This window comes from Pogona vitticeps, chromosome 1 (genome assembly GCF_051106095.1).
Source record: "Pogona vitticeps strain Pit_001003342236 chromosome 1, PviZW2.1, whole genome shotgun sequence".
NCBI classification, from domain to species: Eukaryota; Metazoa; Chordata; class Lepidosauria; order Squamata; family Agamidae; genus Pogona; species Pogona vitticeps.
This window is the reverse complement of record NC_135783.1, coordinates 281,726,598-281,747,437: the sequence shown is the minus strand read 5'-3', so window position 1 is coordinate 281,747,437 and position 20,840 is coordinate 281,726,598. Positions and strand designations below refer to the sequence as shown.

The 20,840-nt window shown below is 38.2% G+C and overlaps 1 protein-coding gene across 1 annotated transcript in view; it reads left to right on the top strand.

The window, feature by feature from the left end:
• The window catches only part of ABTB2 (ankyrin repeat and BTB domain containing 2), a 179,804-nt gene extending 161,083 nt beyond the window's left edge, over window positions 1–18,721 (top strand). The window contains exons 11-17 of the mRNA XM_020782824.3: window positions 7,536–7,714; window positions 8,842–8,947; window positions 9,050–9,152; window positions 9,826–9,916; window positions 11,616–11,684; window positions 15,950–16,063; window positions 17,602–18,721. Of these exons, the coding sequence (XP_020638483.3) occupies window positions 7,536–7,714; window positions 8,842–8,947; window positions 9,050–9,152; window positions 9,826–9,916; window positions 11,616–11,684; window positions 15,950–16,063; window positions 17,602–17,799 (860 nt within the window). The 3' untranslated portion in view covers window positions 17,800–18,721. The remainder of the gene's footprint in view (window positions 1–7,535; window positions 7,715–8,841; window positions 8,948–9,049; window positions 9,153–9,825; window positions 9,917–11,615; window positions 11,685–15,949; window positions 16,064–17,601) is intronic.
• The last annotated feature ends 2,119 nt before the right edge of the window (window positions 18,722–20,840 follow it).

Sequence of the window (20,840 nt, the reverse complement as noted above, 5' to 3'; positions counted from 1 at the left end):
AATGGACCTTCTGACAAGACTTGCTCTCCCAGAGAGTGATTGGCAGATGTATATAACTAAAACTATAATATAGAAATCAAGCTATTCCCTAGTGATAGCCTCTGCTGTGCAGTCTCTGACACCAAGATCAGAATAAAATGATAGCAAAGGAGAACTTCCCTGATATTGGGAGCCATTTTTCACTTGGCCAGTGATTTGAGGGACCCACACCCAAAAGGGGGTATACTCTAAAGAAATGGGGAAGGTTTAGTAGAGCGTAGTAGTTTCTTCTTTTGTGTTGTATATTTTATTATAAATGTGCATACATATACAGTACCATGTTTCCCCGTAAATAAGACAGGGTCTTATATTAATTTTTGCTCCAAAAAACACATTAGGGCTTATTTTCAGGGGATGTTTTATTTTACAATCATGTCATCTTCTTCTGGTTGCTGCACAATGCTGCACAATGGTGGAGGGTGGGGTTTCACTTAATTAGGGCTTATTTTTGAGGTAGGGCTTATATTAAAAGCAAAAAAGGGCTTATTTTCAGGTTAGGTCTTATTTTCAGGGAAAGAGGGTATTCATGTATTTTACATATACATCCTCTTTTATATTTTTCTGTGAACTTTATTAATATGAATAGTAGTCCCAATTAAATTTACTTCAAGAGTATTTCATAATTTCCTCCAAAACCCACTCAGTCTGAATTTAAAAATACTGAAAATTAATTAAAGATTGCATTTAATTCATTATAGCAGAAATGTTAATCAGTTTTGGGAACCATGCACTTTAAATCGGTTACTGTGGAAGAAGCAGCAGCAGGAAATGTTTAAATAACAAAAGTTTGTGAAGGCTGTTTAAATAACAGGGAAGAGATTGCATGATTACTTACAAAGGAAGAGAAACCCAAAGAAGGAAGGTATAACTGACTATAATTAGAGGTTTCAATCTCTAATTGACACTGGAAATATTTTCTGTACATGGTGTCCTCACGGAAGTAAACAGGCCATTTAGTGGCTTGCCTCTGAATTTTGGTGGGAAACCACAACTAGTTTTTTTTGTTTTGTTTTGGGGAGCACTGAGAGCCCACAAAAATGGCTTTTGGGGGACCACATAGGTCCCACAGGCCCAACCCTGGAGTAAACTCTAACAATGACCTCGACAAACCTTTCCATCACTTTTAATATGGCATTTATTGACCTCCTGATGACACAGATATATACTGTAGGTAATAAAACAGCAGGAGTCCTGCTGGGTGAGACTTGGGATCCATCTCACCATTTTTCACAGTGGATCCAAGCAGGAAAGGCAATGAATCTTTGGCAAATGGCTGACCCAGCAGACTCTGGTCAGCCTTATCTTAATGTAGTCAATCCAGAGCATGATCAGGAAGTGGAGTACCACCACCTTTGGCCACACGTTCCCCTTCTTTATTGTATACTGCCCCCCCTTGTGAGTCTTTAGAAGTTTATAGCTGAAATCCCATTTATTTATCAGACTTTCTAACCACTGACTGACACCTACATATTAATTAAGATAAAGCAGCAAATAAATGGCAAAATTTCTTTTTTTTTTAAATAAATTTTATTAAGTTTTTTAACATACAAAAAGCCACAAGATACCAAAAAAAGAAAAAGAAAACCAAAACGAAGAGACGAAAAGAAATGAGAAAAAAGAAGAAAAAGAAAATCATATGGCAAAGAAAAAAAAGCAAACCTAAATTACCCCTCTATCTAAAGTTCCCCCCCCCCCTTGGAGTCAAAGATTCCAGCCTCATTAGTCCTCTATTCTCCCTACCTCTGTTTATAGCATATACTAATAAGTTTCTACATGTATCCTAAATTTCACCCTAAACTTTAGTCTTCTTCTGGGCCCAGAGATATATTAGTCCCCAGCTTTGTTTTACATAGTCTCTTGGCTGATCCCGCAGTGCTTCTGATAGAGTGTCCAACTCAGCCATGTCCCATAGTTTCTTTAACAGCTCTTCCATCGTCGGAACCTCTTCTGTTTTCCATTTCTGGGCCCAGAGTAATCTAGCTGCTGTGAGTATATACATAAGACAATGCTTCAGTTTATTGTCATTTATACCTGAAATGACATTCAATAATGCCATTTCAGGTTTCAGCTCTAATCTCTGCTGTATAATTTCTTTTGCTAAATCCCATGCCTGTGTCCAATAGATTTTGACCTTTTCACATGTCCACCACATATGGTAATAAGTTCCAACCTTTTTCCTACATTTCCAACATATGTTACTGTTACCCTCTGACATTTTTGCTAATCTTATGGGTGTATAGTGCCATCGGTAGAACATTTTGAGTACATTTTCTCTTAAATTTGCTGGTTTCAAAATCTTATTGCTTTCTTTCCACATCATTGTCCAATTATCAAGATCTACATTGTACCCAAAATTTTTTGCCCATTTTATCATTGTTTCTTTCACCCTTTCATCTTCTAATTCATATTCTAATAAATAGGTATACATTTTCTTAATTATTGCTTCATCTGTATATAACCACAGTCTGTCTACCTGAACTTTGCCCTTAAAAAAACCCACAGCCCTGTCTTTTTTATATCTTGATTCTAATTTTGCCATTGACCACCAGTCCACCGCTATACCCATTTTTTCGAGCTCTTGTTTGTTCCTTATCTCCAATTCATTTGTTAGCAGATTTTCATATGTGGTTAACCTTCCTTTCTGGTTCAAGGTTTTAAATGAAAATGCTTCTATTGGTGCTACCCACATTGGGATTTTTTCATAAGTTTGTGCTTGAAATTTCTGCCATATCATCCCTAAAGCCTTCCTGATGATATGCTCTTCAAACTGAGAGTGTTCTTTGAGTTTCCCATACCATACATATGCATGCCATCCCATCTTTAAGTCGTGTCCTTCTAATTTCAACAGCCTTTGATTTTCTAGAGTTATCCATTCCTTAATCCAAGTCATTGCACATGCCTTGTAATATAGCAACCAGTTCGGCACACCCACTCCCCCTCTTTCTTTCAAGTCTTGCAGCAATTTAAGTTTTATTCTTGGTTTCTTATATTTCCAAAGAAAATTTGCTGTTATTCTGTCCAGGTCCTTGAAATACTTAAAGTTCAATATTATTGGGAGGTTTGAGAATAAAAATAGAAGTTTAGGTAGGATCATCATTTTTATTGTTGAAACTCTTCCCATAAATGAGATTTGTAATTTGTTCCATTCCTCCAGTTTTTTCTGAATTTCTTTCTGTATTGCCAAGTAGTTTTCCTTCATTAAATTGCTTGGTTTTCTAGTGATGATCACCCCTAGATATTTAATTTTTTTTACCGCCTCAAATTTAGAACACTGTGTTAATTTCTCCACATCTTCTTGTTTTATGTTTTTTGTCATAATTTTTGTTTTTTGATAGTTTATTTTGAGACCTGCCACTTTTCCAAACTCTCCAATAACTTCCATCAGTACTTCAAGATTTTCCATAGGATTCTCTAATATTAACACTAGATCGTCCGCGTATGCTTGTAGCTTAAATTCTTCTCCCTCAATTTTAAGTCCTTTAATGGCTTCATTATTTCTAATCTGCCTGTTGAGTATTTCCAATATTAAGATAAATAATAGGGGAGATAATGGACAGCCTTGCCTTGTTCCTTGTTCAATCTGTATATTTCCAGTTAAATTACCATTCACTTTTATCTTGGCTGTTTGTTTAGTGTATAATGCCTTAATCATTTTCAGGTATGGTCCTTGTATATCCATTCTCTCCAGTAGTGAGAACATAAATTCCCAGTTGACATTATCAAAGGCTTTTTCCGCATTTTTGTTTTTAATATGTTTGAATTGCCCCATCCAGCAATTAGTAATACTGTACTCAAAAGAAAATAGCATTCCTAAAAAATTATGCTTTACACTACCCCAATTCAAGATTTTTTTTTTTAAAAAAAGTTATGTGCTGCCAAGCTGGAACTGACTTATAACAACCCCAACAGAGCTTTCAAGATAAGTAAGATATTTAAAGGGTGATTTTACCATACCCACAGTGAGTTTCCATGTCTAAGCAGAGATTTGAACCCTGGTCTCCAGAGTCCCAGTCCATCATTCTATTGTCTATCTACACCACACTGAGTATCCAAAAAATTATTAGAACACCTTTATTGTTGATAGAATTTCTGAAGCAATAAAGGGAACTCTCCTTACATGGAATATATTTTATTTCCAGAGTTGCACACAGAAATAAAAAATAAAGAACTTTTATCCTGCAGTTTTTCTTCTTTCAGCATTTGTTTGCATATTATTCTAAAGGCACAGCAAATGAATGCATATTGATTCTGGGGCTTTAGAAATCATTCTGCATCTGTCCCCAATTTGAGTCATGCAGAATATTTCACTGTGTATTACCGTGTTTCTCCAAAAATAAGGCAGGGTCTTACATTAATTTTTGCTCCAAAAACGCATTAGGGTTTATTTTCAGGGGATGTTTTATTTTTTTCATGTACAATGATCTACATTTGTTCAAATACAGTCATTTTATCATCTTCTGGTTGCTGCACAATGGTGTAGGGTAGGGTTCCACTTAACTAGGGCTTATTTTGGGGGTTGGGGTTATATTACAACCATCCTGAAAAATCATATTAGGGCTTATTTTCAGGTTAGGTCTTATTTTCGGGGAAATGGGGTATATATAAACATTTAAGTGCGGCAGTAATTTAATCCCATGGAGAATGCATGGAAAAAGCCATCTAGGAAAGCTGAAAAATAGACTCTAATACATTGATTTAATAATGAAATTTGTACAACTCTCTGCTTTGAGAAATAGATTATTGCTGGAACAAATTAACTGAAATTCACTGATCATATAAACCCCAGCAGTAAATACATGGGGAAATCTAGCTTTAGCATTAATAGGATATTTCTAAAATCAAGATTGACTATTCAGAATTGCTGGGCCACCTATTGTGAACCCTCTTAAGTGCCATGAAATTAGTCCTTAAACCCTTAGATAGCTCCAATCTTTTATCTTCTGTAAAGAGGCTGAAGACTTTGCAAAGTGAATTTCAGAGCATTAGAATAAGAATCAAGAGTACTAAATTACCGTCCCATCACAGACTTGGCCATTGCTAATCCTATGAGAAATTTGCAGGCTTTTGCAGTAAAATTGAAAACATCAAGCAAAGGGTTCTAGTCAGAAGCACAAGAAGAGCAAGATCCTGTACTTTAATTGTGCAGAACAGATGTTTTGATAGGCGTTATTACTTTTGCATGATAAACTGCATACAGTAAAATTATCTCTCCTGTGCAGCTCTTAAAGCTATACAAGCCCTTTCTCTGTCTTTGGTTATTATAATAAAAAGTAAAATTGAAAGGGAGAAAGAATATGTGGACTCTGATATTGACCTGCTAAGTGGTTCATATTTTTTTTCAGATTTCCCTGTTTTAAAAAAAATAGGAGCTATTACCTGCTTTCCATTTATTGGCAAGTTAAAAAACTGCAGAAAAATACTATGTTGGTGTTGATTAAAGACTAGTGAATAGAGAAGTCTGTGATCTTTAGTGGTGAATTTGTCCATCAGAGCTGTGTGATATGACTTGGCCAAATCTGCAAACATAGTGGTGTAACAGATCTGTTCTCCATTTGTGAGATATCATGGCTTGAATGTTTATCCAATTCAGCTATAGCAGGGTTAGAAGACTCATAACATCCTATTTGTTGTTGCACTATCATCATCCCATCCACTGGCCCTGATGACTAAGACCAAGGAGAACTAGAGTCCAATAGGTAAAAAGGTTCACATCCCTCAACCTGCAAGATCTATGGGAATTAGTAGGTATATGCTCACGTATAAAGCCCTAAACGGTTTAGGGCCTCAATATTTGGTGGAACGCCTTCTGCCACCAAGATCTACCCATATCACTCGCGCGAGCCAGGAGGTGAGGCTGAGGAGCCTAACGCCGAGGGAGGCCCGGAAGGAAAAGACAAGAAATCGGGCCTTCTCGGCGGTGGCTCCTTGCCTCTGGAATAACCTTCCTCCTGATATTCGCGCGGCTCCCTCGCTGGGTATTTTCAAAAAACAACTAAAAACATTGCTATTCCGGCAGGCCTTCCCCCCCTCAGCCAATTTCTGATCCCCCTCTTTTTTCCCTCCTTGTGTTCGATCTAATCGTTGAATATGTTTTTATATAAGTTGCCTTAGCTATTGTTTTATCACTGTTGTAAGCTGCCTAGAGTGATCTGTTGATCAGATAAGCGGGATATTAAATAAATAAATAAATAAATAAATAAATAAATAAATAAATAAATAAATAAATAAATAAATAAATAAATAAATAAATTATCTGTCTATTTTACAGCATCATTCTTAAGTTTAAACTATGTATTACCTGAAAGACATAGCCAGTATCTGTATCTTTAGGAGATTTCCCCACCAGCTAAGTTAGTCCAATACAGAATTTTAAATAGCTCCTTCTGTGGAAAGAAGAAGTTTAATCTATCCCCCCCCAGCTTTTATTCTACTGACTAAAAAATTTATTTTAATGCATTGCCAGAGACTTAGTACTACCAATTAAATAAACTTTCCCTCCCAGTACATCCATAAGAATTCCACACATCATCTAGTTGGGGGGTGGTTTCCAGGAGAGGCATGCATGCTAGCCACATTGTTCAAGAAACATGCAGTGTGACACTGCAGTAAGCCCTCTTCGTCTGTAATCTTCAAGGTGTGATTTTCAGTCTTAGTGTTGTTCTCATACCCACTTCCGGGGGTAATATCAGTGTCTTCCTATATATTCATGATGGACCTAATCATTGCAGACAGTGTTGGTGACATCTACTCATTGTTGGATTTATGACCAGCATGGCAACTAATTCATGCATTCTTAGGCACATGCATAGGAGTTTCAAACATTATCATAGCATAGGTAATGTTGAAACAACTCAGCAACAGCACCAACAGTCAGTTTACAAGTGGTGATCAAAAGAAGGCCATAGTCATTTCAAGTTCTGTTATATTGAACAAAATTCTATTATGTAACTTTGTGGCACCAGGATTAATTTATGACAATTGTTTTACTTTTGAAGTCCCCCCCCCCTCCACTCCCAATGTCCAGAAGCTCTCCAAGGCTTCCCTACGGAGCCTCAGAAGCTGAAATGTGGAAATAGGAAGCTTTAAGTCAATTTAAATCAGTGTGTCCTGGCACCCCAGTCTGATTTATGCCAGCACAAAGTTACACAATAGGAATTTTCCGTGTGCTTATGATTTTTGAATCTTAGAATAAGAGTCAAGAATATTAAATTACTATCCCATCATAAGCTTTTCTGATTTTTATTCTGATAGTGGAATCTCACTTCTTATATATAGATTCAGAATGATACTGGGAGCAGCCACCGATGACCAACAGTGTCATGCCATATTAGATTTCTAGAGGGAGCTGGCTTGGTAGCCCTTAGAATATTCAAACCAATCATTCATTTTGCCTAGAAAAGATGTTTGTTATTTTCCTACCTTTATTTTTATTGATGACCGTCTAGAGATATTCCTATTAAAAATCCATTTTCAATTTTGTCTTTAAATGACCATAGGAATTCCCTGGAAGCTCCATGTATGGATTGAGTCACTTCGGACAACTTTCTGTCAGTCACGTTACTCGGTGGTGCAGAATCTCTTGCGGGAATTTGTTACCATTAAGGAAGAAGAATACAATGAAGAGCTTGTTCACGATGGACTGCAACTTATGTTTGAAATCCTCAGAACCAGCAAAGTAATCTATGCTAAAATTATACTTGGACATGCTCTTCTGCTGAATAGGAAAAGTTACTTTTTGGGAAAGTAACAACCTGAAACTACCTGCATCTCAGAGGATTTATGAGATACAAAATATAGCTTTCCCAGATCCTAATTACTTGGTGTAGAAATCCAAACTTTTCAATTGAAAACAGTCATTATTTGCTCAGACAAAACCACTGTAAAGCATGCATGAGAATCCCAATTAATTCTGGATGCAAGGATCACATTGGCTGTATTTACTTAAGCTTGTTTAATACAACGTTGGCTAATATTCAGTTGTTTAATGCAAGTCAAATCATAACTTTCAGTCCATTCCTGGTAAACAAAGCATCCCCACCACAATTCTTACGATGCACACATGCACCAAACCAGCCTGTGTACACACACACCCCAAGAATCTCAACAGGGGTGGGTTTTTTACCTGGAAGAAATGGATCAAACGTTACTATTTAGCTTACACCCAGGGACAGGATTTTGGCCATTGTCAACAACCAGAAGGAAAAGCTGTCAAATATAAAGATCCTCATTCTTATGAAAATCAAGACCATGTATAGTGAGTTTGCTTTAAAAGAAAGGATTTCATTCATGCTTACACTAAACTATAAATATTAATAATTTATTTTAAATATTTATATTTCACCTTTCAGCCACGTACGTACATATGTCATTTTAAAAATTCAGTTTGCAAAAAGACCCACACACAAAAAAAAACCCACCTCAATAGCTCCATTATTTTCATAGTAAATAGAGGCTTTGTTTGACATGTAAAAACCCTCTGGACCGAGTACAGTCCTTTCCAGGTATACACTGCTTTTAGAGTTCCCCAGATATAGGAACATCCTCATATACATCAGAAAATAAATCTAGCCAACTCGGCAAGCTCCAGGATAATGTATTTTTCTTAGCAAAAAGAGGTTCTCAGAAGGATGGATTGAAAAATGATCCCTCTGCATGAATCTTGTACTCTTTGCAGAGTTGCATTTTAACATCTTGTTCACTCTCTTCTGTGAACTGTGAACAGGAAATAAAATTAACTGCTTTAACCTATACGAGGCTAAGTCTTCCAAACTCCTGATATTCTTGATTTGTTCATGTTCACAGAACGACTCTATCAATCAGCAGCTGGCAGCCATCTTTGCTCACTGTTATGGAAGCAGCCCCATCCCCACCATTCCTGAAATCAGAAAGACACTTCCAGCCCGACTAGGTAAGATGACAAGCCTTCTATGAGTTGTGACTTTGAGAATCTTGATTTCAGCCATGTTCCCCTCATGTGCAGCATCATTAAACTTTTTTTTCTTCCACACAGATCCTCATTTTTTAAATAACAAAGATATGTCTGATGTTACTTTTCTAGTGGAAGGAAAGCTCTTTTATGCACATAAAGTTCTCCTCGTTACAGCTTCCAACAGGTAAGATGCTCTGCAAATGATGCCTACAGCATCTTTGGGGAGTTATTTGAAGATTAAGCCTTGTGGAATTGGGTGGGACATTTTAGAGTTTCACGTAAATTTTCTATGCAGACTCACAAAGCAGTCCTTCTAATGTGAAACTTTAACCATTTCCTCCCACCTGGGACCCACTAGAAGGCTCCCCACCTTGGACCCCTATCCCCTCTCATAGGCACCAAAAATATCAGAAGTGACCAGATGTTAATTATTGTTTCAACTAGAAACATAGAGAGTCATTGTGGGCCAAAACAAGGCACAATTTTGGACCTACATTGGGAAAATTAACTGCAAATCCTGATTTTGTTGTCAAAAACACACTTCTGGGTGGGAGCATACAATTATTTGTGGCACCAGAAAGCACACAACTTTCCCATGGATCTGAAGGGAAAATTATAGTTAAACATTTCCCAGAGGAATTAGATATTTACTTCTTATTTTATCACTGAAGTCCGGTTTAAGGTTTGGTATTGGGGATTGGATGGTGAGCAGCAACTCTGACCCTCTTCCTTCCGCCTCATATGCTGTTGGGAATTTTAGAACACTGGATCCTGTTTTCACATTAACTTCTGAAGAAAAATCTAAATAAATGTAGTTTAAAAAAAAATCTGTGAAAATCTTCTACCTGTTTCCACAGATTTAAGACACTGATGACAAATAAAACAGAACAAGACAGCCAAGGCAGTAAGACTGTGGAAATCAGTGATATGAAATATAATATCTTCAAGGTATGTTTTGAAGAATATTCACATAATTCACTCCTTTTGATTGAAGCTGAAATGAAACATAAATCAAACACACGATAATTTTGGTGGTTTCTGATTTGTAGTACCTTTCAGTTTCCGGTGCCTACCTATAAAAGCAATTATTAATACTGGATTCAGGAATGAAGCAGCTTATGACTAATTCCAAGAATAGGGTTCAAAACAAAAAGCCTCTAACAGAAAATCTCTCCTTTGGGATTTGTCCACAAATAATGCATTTCTCTACACATTTCTCTACATTTCCGCCCACCTCTTCATACGTGATGATAAGAGCAAGGCGACATGTGCGTCAGAAACTGCTGATTCAGAGCAGTAGTGCTCATCTTATGGTGTCACGTTTTGCAGCTGCCATGCTCGCAGGAATTGCGGACAGCTATTTCCATCCTTGTTGAGTTCACACATTATATTTGTCCTTAATAAGCAGTTGCATACTGGACTTGTTCTATGGCCTTAACAGTATTATGTGAAGAGTTACTGAAGACTTCTGGAAGTTCTCAGGCATAATTTTCATGCTGAGTTAAGCAAATTAAATGTGAATAGAGCCAGAAAAGATGCCGACATGGTATTAGATATGTTTTAACTGCTGAAATTATATACTATAAAGGCCTTACAGTTTTCTACTGAGAAAATTTTCACTTAAGATAATTAACTTTTTTAAAAAAAACAGAGAAATCTGTATGACCTCTTTGTAGACTGTCAAGAAAAAGGCATACAGTTTGTTTTGGCACACAAAAGCATAGCCTAGTCAAATCAAGGATGCAGGGACTCTTCTCTTCTCTTCTCTTCTCTTCTCTTCTCTTCTCTTCTCTTCTCTTCTCTTCTCTGTCTGTCTGTCTGTCTGTCTGTCTGTCTGTCTGTCTGTCTGTCTGTCTGTCTGTATGTCTGTATGTATGTATGTATGTATGTCTGTATGTATGTATGTATGTATGTATGTATGTATGTATGTCCATCCAGTTTAGGAAGGGAGTGTGTAGAAGTTGGAAAATTTGAAAAACTAAAAGTGACAATCTATAGACTTAACAACACAACTGTGACATCTGTTTGCTTTCTCTTCAATAACTGGTGTTTTTTTTTCTTTTCTTGTTGGCCTTCTAGAAAAGCTACAGATACATTGCAGTTTGCAAAATTGAGACATAGTGGCTGAAATCCTATCACTTAGCAATATTGTGTTCCACTAAAATAGGTTGATTGCATCACTGGGATCAGGTGAGTCAATTGCTCCATAAGTTCCATTGATTCAAATAGGCCCTTGTAGTTGTGACTTCCTGTGCCGAAATAAGGCACAGCTAGAGTAGGTTCATTTGAATCAATGGAACTTCCAGAGGAGTTGGTTTACCAAATCTCCACTGATTGCAATGGGCTTATTTTAGTGGAACTTACTACACTAAGCAACAGAATTTCAGCCATTGAATATAGTTGTGAACTGACCTGTAGTCATAATAATTTGATCCGCTCTTTGCTACACCTGCCTGCCCATTACTATAATATAAGACTAAATAGGTTGTGAGGAGCTCCTTACCACGTGCTCTAATACATGTGGCATCTGTCCTAGGAGCCAAGCCAGCAGGCCACAGTCAATTTGGAGTTTGCACACTTTCCAAAGCCAGTTGGAAGTTCGTGGAAGTTCAGCTTTCTCACTGCTTTTTGTCTGTTTCTTTTTCAGATGCTGATGCAGTATTTATATTATGGAGGAACAGAATCTATGGAAATTCCTACTTCTGATATCCTTGAGGTGAGCATATTCTTGCAGTGCCCTTCTGGCTTGCTGCACTGGTTCAAGCTAATACTGATGGCATCTGTTTACTGTGGAATTGGTGCTCTCCAGGTACAGAAGCCTGTCCTGTTCTAAAAATGATTTCCCAAAAGATAGAATGAGTGTCCATATAACATACGTACTATCTAATGAAAACAGCACACTACAAAGCTGTGTTAGAGGATACAGAAGACCTTTTGTTTGAGCCTAGAATATATGTTATACACTTTATAACATATATAAAGTGTTGGTTTGGCACTGGAACTGAATGAATAGAAATGTTTGAGCTTATTAGACTGGTTTATCTGTGGGTTTATGGTGAACATGGTGCAGATTTGAAACAGATTCAAAGTGGATGTAATTTGCATTTTGTTATTGACAATAGAAGCAAGCTAGCATAAATCCCAAGACAGATTATTGCCCTTTGCTAAGAACAGAAAGGCTGCCTTGATAGATCAGATCAAAAGTTCAATGTACTGTGTCAAAAATGAGCCAGCCAGGTGCCTCTAAAAACCCAGCACACTTTTCCAAGCATATCCTTACAATTGGAAAGCATGACAAACTATTGTTTATTCGGGTGGTTTGTTTCCTGGGAAGGAATTACAAGATGACATGATTCTCCCTTCTCAGTTTAAGAGTACAGTTGGGTAGCAGAATAAATATGGTAAACACTAGGTAAGAGGAAGTGCTAATAAAGGTGCTCTTTGGGCCTCATCCCAACATTAGCCTGATGGACCTCTCCCTGGGAAATTAAGGTGGAAGCCCTCGCTGCTTCACATCGCACATTAGCCACTGAGCTTCTCACAAGAGGTGGTGCATTCAGCACAGCACGGAGAAATGAGAATGGAGTGGCCACAGCAGCCACCATCTTCATTATCCCCAAACCACCATTTGGTCTAGTGGTTCGCTGCTAAAAGCCAGGCCTCCACCCCAGTAAAACAATAACAAGTGTTGATGCCTTAATCCCAGTGGGCCCCAGCGTGTATCTGCCAGTTGCTCAGAATTGCCTGACAATGCATCACAAGTACTATGGTGATAACTGCTAGAAATGACATCACCAGGTATAACTCCCCTTCTTGAAGAAAACTTATCAGAAAACATACCACAAGGTGTATTCTCACTCATTAGTGAGTGATAGGAGGAAAAACTCAAAATGTCATCATACTAAGCAAGGGCTTGATTTTCTCTACACGTTACAAAATAGAACAATACAAGGATGCTTGGCCTTGCAAACATCCAGTTTACCGTGACTTCAAGTTTGCTTAGGAGTGACTATCAGCTGAACACCTCTGTGCTGCGTTTTGCTTGAAGGCTGAAATTCTAATTATGCTAACTTTAATCTTACTTATAGCAGGCCTGGGCAACACATGACCTCTGCTGAGTGAGTCCAAAAACATCTGGAGGGTCATACATTCTCAACAACCCAACCTATTTATACAGTGACATCAGTGCAACAAAGCTGGAGAGCATTGGCAAAAACAGACAATTCACAGTATCTAAAAAGCTTGTAAAAAACAAAAGAAAGATCTTTTTCCTTAAAAAGATGGAAAAACAGGCAGAGGAAGAAAAGAAAGAGATGGAACGGGGCATAAATGCAGGCTTACGTACTTAAACTAGTTAAAATGCGGAGAGATTCCATGAATTAAAACAAAGGAATAGGTGGATTTTTAAGGAAGAATAGGCAATCTAGGAAAACACATTTTGAGCAAAAAAAAATTTTATTTTGATAATGCACATTTTAAACACAAATATTTTGTTCAGCTTTTGCTAGTGTTGCTGTTGATGAAAAATGTTAGTTTTTCACTTTCATAGAGAGAAAAAAATCTTGCACCAGTTTACCCCTTTTCTCATCCACTTTTTCATTAAGGATGAGAAAAATTGCAAGTGTTCATTGCATCCTTTGTTCTTTGTTACCTGTCTTCAAGTTGCCTTAAAATGTGTTATCAGTAGCGCTGTTCAGCTCTTGTAAACTCAAGGCTGTGGTTCCTTTAAGGCAGTGGTGTCGAACTGTGGCCCTCCAGATGTTCTTGGACTTCAACTCCCAGAAGCCTTCATCACCACCTCTGCTGGCCAGGATTTCTGGGAGTTGAAGGCCAAGAACATCTGGAGGGCCACAGTTCGACACCACTGCTTTAAGGAGTCAATCCATCTCGTATTTGTTCTTCCTCTTTTCCTGCTGCCTTCAGCTTTTCCCAGCATTATTATCTTATCCAGAGAATCTTGCTTTCTCATAATGTGCCTGAAGTTGGATAGGCACAGCCTCAACATTTTTGCCTCCAGAGACAGTTTATGCTTGATTTGTTCTATGACCCATTTGTTCATCTTTCTGGTAGTCCAGGGCATCTAGTCTCACATTTAAAATAAATCATTTTTTTCTTGTCAGCTTTCTTCATTGTCCAGCTTTAACGCCCATACATGGTGACAAGGAAATGCAGTAGTGTGGATGATCTTGAACTTGGTGTCCAGTGACACATCCTTACCCTTGATCATCTTTTCTAATTCCTTCATTGCTGCCCTCCCAAGTCTCCTGATTTCTTGGCATCCTTACTTCCATGTAAAGAGATCTACAGGGGGAAATAGATGAAATCACAATAGAATGCAGGAGACCTTTAAGAGGTTGAGGGTGGCAAAAAGCAGCAGCGATGAGCAGAAGATTTGCCATAGTTATTTTGTTTACTGTTCTTAAATTGTCTTTTATGTTCTGTGTTGTAAATTGCCCAGAGTGGCTTTGGCAGCCAGGTGGGTGGTATGGAAGTCAAATAAATAAAGTGAATAAATAAAAAGGGAAAAGGAATTTTGGGGAGGGGTTATCATGTATGACTAATAGATGTGGTCAGTGATTTCGGTTGTGGAGTTTACAAACTGATTCAGGGAATACTGAAGAAGTCACGGATCAAGATGAATGGCCAGAGTTTTAACTGATAGACTCAGAAGGAGTGGGAGGATATTTGTGATGTAGTCCAAGGAGAAATGGGGCACTGTTGAGTAAAGGATGGGAAGATATCAAGATCAAGCAAAGGCTAGATGCATCATCAATGCAATGCTGCTGACAGATATGAAGAGTGATCAAGCATCACTAACCTTGGGAGGAAGGATACATTGTGCACTTTTGGATATGCTGTGTTTGAAATAGTGTTGAGACATCTGAGTCATTCCCATGCAGAGCTCCCTACATGGTAAAATTAGTACATTCAAGGAGACAGCAACACTAATTCTCATTTCTTACTGTGCTAAATTTCTGTATGGATGAAGTGATAATGGGGGAAAAATTAAAACCCATAACCGACATGTACACTTGCAATCTAAAGTAATACAGTTCCAGAACACTGCCAACTCGCATGTCATTCTGCATAATTTATTAAATGGCTCCAGCGTTTTACAGGCAAAAGCTGATACATCTTTTTGACAAGGTCATTTTCAAAAAACTTGTCGCAGTCTGCAGTCCTATGAAGGATTGTACCATATGTAGAATTGCTGCACTATTTTTTTTATTGTTCAAAATTTAGATCAATAGGGGATGGGTGTTACTACATAATTGTATTTTATTTTGATATAATCAGTTTCATCATACCCTTTGTATTTGACCCTAGTATCTCTAAAGATGAATGGTGGTCAAAAATACATTTTCCTTCAAAAAAAACACTGTGTTTTATGAATGTGGGAGATATCTTCTGTGTCCAATGCCAAGAAGTATTCTGACATTGCCATGCAAAATTGTGCCCATGTAGCCTGCAAGAAGCATGACTCCCCTTTCTTTGTCCATGGCCCTTGTTTTTCTCTCTCTTTTCTCTTTCTCCATGGATCCTTTCCCGCAGCTCCTGATTCTCTCTCTTTCCATGTCTCTACCTGTTCTCCTCTCTGTGTGTAGCCAAGCAATATTCAGCAGGGGTAAGCAACAAAGGCTTATGTGATGACACCTTAGTTATGGGATGCCCTCTTCAGAGAGACCTTCCTACTACTTGCTTTCTGTTCTTGTTGCTACCACACAAAAACATTCTGTTATCGTCCCAAGCTTTTTATGAGCTGTTTCATGGCATTTTAAAAATGGATATGGAGACTCTGGCTTTTTAGAATTTAACCCTCTCTGTATTCAGTTTTGTTGCTTAAATGGTTAGGTATTTCATGCTACAAATACTTGTATTGTATTTTTAACAACCTTTTATGTATGTCACCTGATGAGACTCAGTTCTGTGATGGCACCAGAGGTATCATAAAGGTAACAACTTTTCTGTCATCCCCTCTAGTTGCTCTCTGCTGCAAGCCTCTTCCAATTGGATGGCCTCCAGCGACACTGTGAAATATTATGTGCTCAGACCATCAGCACTGACACCTGCATTAACATCTATAAATATGCTAAGGTAAAGGCTGAGTCGTTTTTCAGTATAGGCTCCCATCTGTAGACTGAAGTACTGCAGTTAAAGACACAGGTTTATCATTTTGCCTGCTGCTTGTGAAACTAGATATTACACATATCTTCTTCCCTGCAAATGGTAATGGGTGCCATCGTAAGAATACACAGACCAAAATCCTTGGTGTTTCTTGGTGTGATAAATCACACTAGAGTAAAGCCACTGAATCAGTGGGGAATGGGAGAGTCAGTTCCTCCCTAAGTTCCATTGATTCAAGGGAGCCTACTCTAACTGCAACTTACTTTAGCATCAATGGAACATACTGAGGAGTTGACTCACCAAATCCCCACTGATTCAGTGGCCCTATTCTAGTGTGATATACCACATTAAGCAACAGGATGTTGGTGCCTGAAGTAGCATGCTTGATAGGAGCATCCTTTCCCATTTTGTTACAGCAATAAACAAGGTTATCAGATTTGAGCAAACTGACAGATAGGCCATTGCATTGCCCTGAATAAAGTTGGTTATCTATTTCTCTCAAGGTTTCTGTGCCGTGGTAAATGTCTGCATGCCATGTAGACATTCTTCCTTGCCACTGCTTCTCCCGGTACTGCTATGATCAGCTGAATATCTGTCTAGCATGTCCCTTATGAAAGGCACAGGAATCTTGCTATGAAACAAGATGACGGCTCTTTCACGAACATACTGGTGTCGCCTCATGCCCAGTCAGGGGGTGAGGCCGGTGTGCAAAAGACTGTGCAACAATGATTCAGATATGTCCTGAGCCTTTGTGGAAGCTTCTACTTCTAAGGACTGGGAGACAGACTGCTCTGCTTCATTTTTCTGACTCTAGTGTCATCTCTTTGCGAGTGCGGCACAAGAAGAACATAAGAAATATGTTCAAATTTTCTTAACTCTTATTTTAAACAATGCATAATTAGAAAATATTTTTCTACTGGAAAAAAATTGTGAAAAGTCAAAAGCCCTATATCCTAAAATAGCAGTGAGTATAATAGAGATGCCCCTATGCATTTCCTTAATCGCTTCTGCTTTTTTCTTCCTTTCCTTTCCTGAGGCTTATTACTTATGCACAGAATTTGTTTGGCTGCTAATGCCACGTGCCATCTGGCAACGCTCATTATTCTGTCATGGTGTGCCACATAGATTGCACCCTCCCATAACAAAACAGGTATCTTCTTGGCTATTTCGTTGACCAGCTGCTCTTTTCCTTTAAGAGTTACTTGACTTTGGCTCAATAAGCAGCAGGAGATCACAAAAGGATTTAAAAAAAGAGGAGACTTTTAAAGGATTAAATAGGAGAGACTTTTTTACCCTCTGTCAGTCATCCCAGTGGAACTTCTCCAGAGACACAAGCATACAGAAAACAGAAGGAACCTTTTAACCACAGGGTTAACGTCTTCTGAAGCATTTGTTTCTGGGATTAAGTAATCTTACATGATGAATCTGTCTGACGAAGGAGAGAGGGTGGTAATTGACACCTGCATACAAATTCTCTTGCTTGACCAAATTCTCCATATGTCTTACAGATCCACAATGCCCCAGAGCTGGCCTCTTTTTGTGAAGGCTTCTTCCTCAAGCACATGAATGTTCTGCTGGAGCAAGAGACTTTCAAGCAACTCATCTATGGCAGGAATAGTAAAGTCCAGGGTCTGGATCCCCTCCAGGATTTGCAATCCACGCTGGCCAGCAGACTTCATTCCATCTACATCACATCGAGGGTGTGACTGCCAAGATGAACTACAACCTCCTGCCAGGAAAAGCTGAGAACTTTGGTCAAAGCACCTGCTCATCTTAACTGCACTAGATCAGGACCTTCCCGAACTGCAAGCTTCCCCTTCTACAGACACTAGTTTGAGCTGAAAGCTTCTCCATCCCACCGGTGTCATCAGCAAGTAGCTACGGAACAGTGGATCACTCAGGAGTGTGTGATGCTGCTGCAGCAATTTCATCTGAAAACTATTGAGGAATATGTTCCTACACTGCCAGAATGAAATCCATGTCACAGGAGAACTTGGGGCCTAACTAAAACTACATCTTAGTGTGTCCAAAATATATAAAAAGACTCCACACACAGACCATAGCTGGCATTTAGTTATTAACCACAGTTGTCCTGCTAACAGGAAGCTGTAAGTATAGAAATCTGCTAGGGGCATTTTTCTATATGATCTAGTAACAAAATATTAGTGTGTCATGTTGTTTGTGTATCAGAGGTTGGAACATTCTTGTTTAACATGTTAGTGCTACTAATAGATACAAATTTAATTCATTAACACTGATACTTGAGGTGAAACTTACCAAATTAATTAGTGACACTAATTGCTAATAACTTGTCACTAAAATTTTCACTTAAAATCATTAAAAATCTATAATTTTAAAGGGGCAGCCTTAAATTACTTCCCAAAAGTGATGATTTGAAATAATGTGAAATGTTATTTATTACCCAGTTCCATAGTGCTGTTGTTGACTAGCTATTTAAATACCAACTTTTGAAACTAGGTTGAAAATTTACATAGCAAGAGCTCAGAAATTAATATAAACATTTATTTCTAAGCTCTGTGGTATAAAGAAAATTGGGCTAAAGTTTCATATCTACAAACAACCTGACACACTGCTCTGTCACATGATAAAGGAATCTGGCTGTTTACCAATTAATAATAATAATAATAATTTATTGTCATTGTAAGTATATACACAGTATACCCATACAATGAAATTCACAAGACATACAAACTCTGTAACGTGGTTACCATGAGTGAGGCTGAAACTCTTACATGCAATTAAATCCCAGGGAATTTGGTGGAATTTACTTCCAAGGAGAAATGCAGAGGATTGTGCTATAAAACTGGTTTCCATAAAGGTTCAAATAACGTGCCACTGAATAAGAGAGTCTAAATTAAATTACATCCATTTTTAGTTATACCCCTTACAAGCAGTTTAAAGAAAAAATGATCAAACTCTTTGGCTCTGCTCAAGTTAATCTGGCTATGACCGTCACACTGTGGTGCCAGCAATATTCACTGCTGCAAGGCCAGAATTTCTCCTAATACTGTGGAAATACTGTTTAGGAATAAAGGGCTGGAGCTTGGTTTTCTCTGTGCTGTATTTAAGCAATAATTTCCTGAAATTCATGACACTGTGCTTCCCATATTGACTCTTGTGCCACTGGGAATTGTATGCAGTGAACGTTATTTCTTGGAGAGTCATCAATACCTCCAAATCCAGCTAAGTCGGATTTGTGAATTAAACAAGCCTACAGTTGCATCTCATTTGCTGGGCTGGAAGCTGCTGGCCTATATCAGGAGTACATTCAGGCTGTAGACAGTCTGTCTGAGCTGCCTTCCTGTAATGGAGCTACCTTCAAATGTCCATCCTTTGCCATTTTCATGTACAATTAGTTGGACATTCACTGCTTGTTTGTAACTAAACAAGATTTCCACTGTAAGGCTTCAATCAATGAGATTGTGACACTGAGAATTCTCCAAAATTGGAAGCAAGCTTCTACCTTTTCTTAATACCTAAGAATTTGCTAGAGGTCACTGTCAGCTTTGCAGTCAGTAGGAGAGGATAATTTAAGAATAATATTTGAAACCTGATACACTATGCCGACTATGCAAAGTGCTCAAGGTTCACTATTTGTGGGGAACTTTTCAAGGGAAACATGCTTCTATGAAGGGATGTGTAAATTGAGCGGAGGAGGAAAAGAGTAGAGAGAAAGACCAAGTTTGAAGGATCAGGAGATAAATGCATGTTACAGGTTTATTTGTAGGGTTTCCAGAAAGATGGTGAAAGTGTTATAAAAGTGATGCAAGTGTAAATTGTAGAAGTGAAAGCATGAGTTTCCCACAATCAGATTTCTCCCCCCCCCCATCCAACCATCTTAGCTATGTGTTAAATGGGCAGTAGCAATTCATTTTTAGTCAGCTGTTCGAGGAAGATTATCTGTGAGTTAAATCCCGTTTTGAATAATCAACATCAGATTTGAGAATAGGAAACGCACGCCATTGCTACGCCTGAGAAGAGCCTCCTTTCCTACACTTAACGCTTGTCACTGGGCTCTTTACATCTTCACTAAAAAGCTGATCTATCTCCCCCATTCTGCAGAGCATGCTACAGTCACATGGTCCTAAAATGTCACAAAGCAAAGCTCAAAGAATTCGAAAAAGGCAACCCACAAGTGCATCTGAGGCCCAGGTGCCTGCACAGAAGCTGTACACATTTACTTATTCAATCAGGTGGGCCAGCTGATGCTCTTACCCCTTCCAATTATGCACTTTTCTAAAATTTGGGTTTGAAATGTACACATGACCTCACAGTCTCCAAACCACAGAAGACTCACTAGCTTTTCTGGGAATACCCCAAGAATATGTAATTCTGGAAAATAATTTTCAAAGAGCTGTTTCAGCTATCTGTACAAAGATATATATGTGTGTATATATATATATATAGATTCTGTTGTACTGCTGTAATATTGTTTACTGCATTAATTGTACATTAATGTTGTCACCAATGTAAATGTATCATATTTTATTAACAACATAACTTTGTTAAACTTTAGAGATGGTATAAACTGTTATTTTAGCAAGGCTCAGGAAGTATTAATGACACAATGTTTCTACTGTGCGGTGCTTCCTGTACATTCTTAGGTAAGGGGCTGGTCTATGTTTTGTGCGCAAGCATTGTTGATGGGAGCAAACAGCAAGGGCTGAAGGTACAAAACATCACTTTGAAACTGTGGTGTTGTATTAATACCTTGTTCACCAGTGGT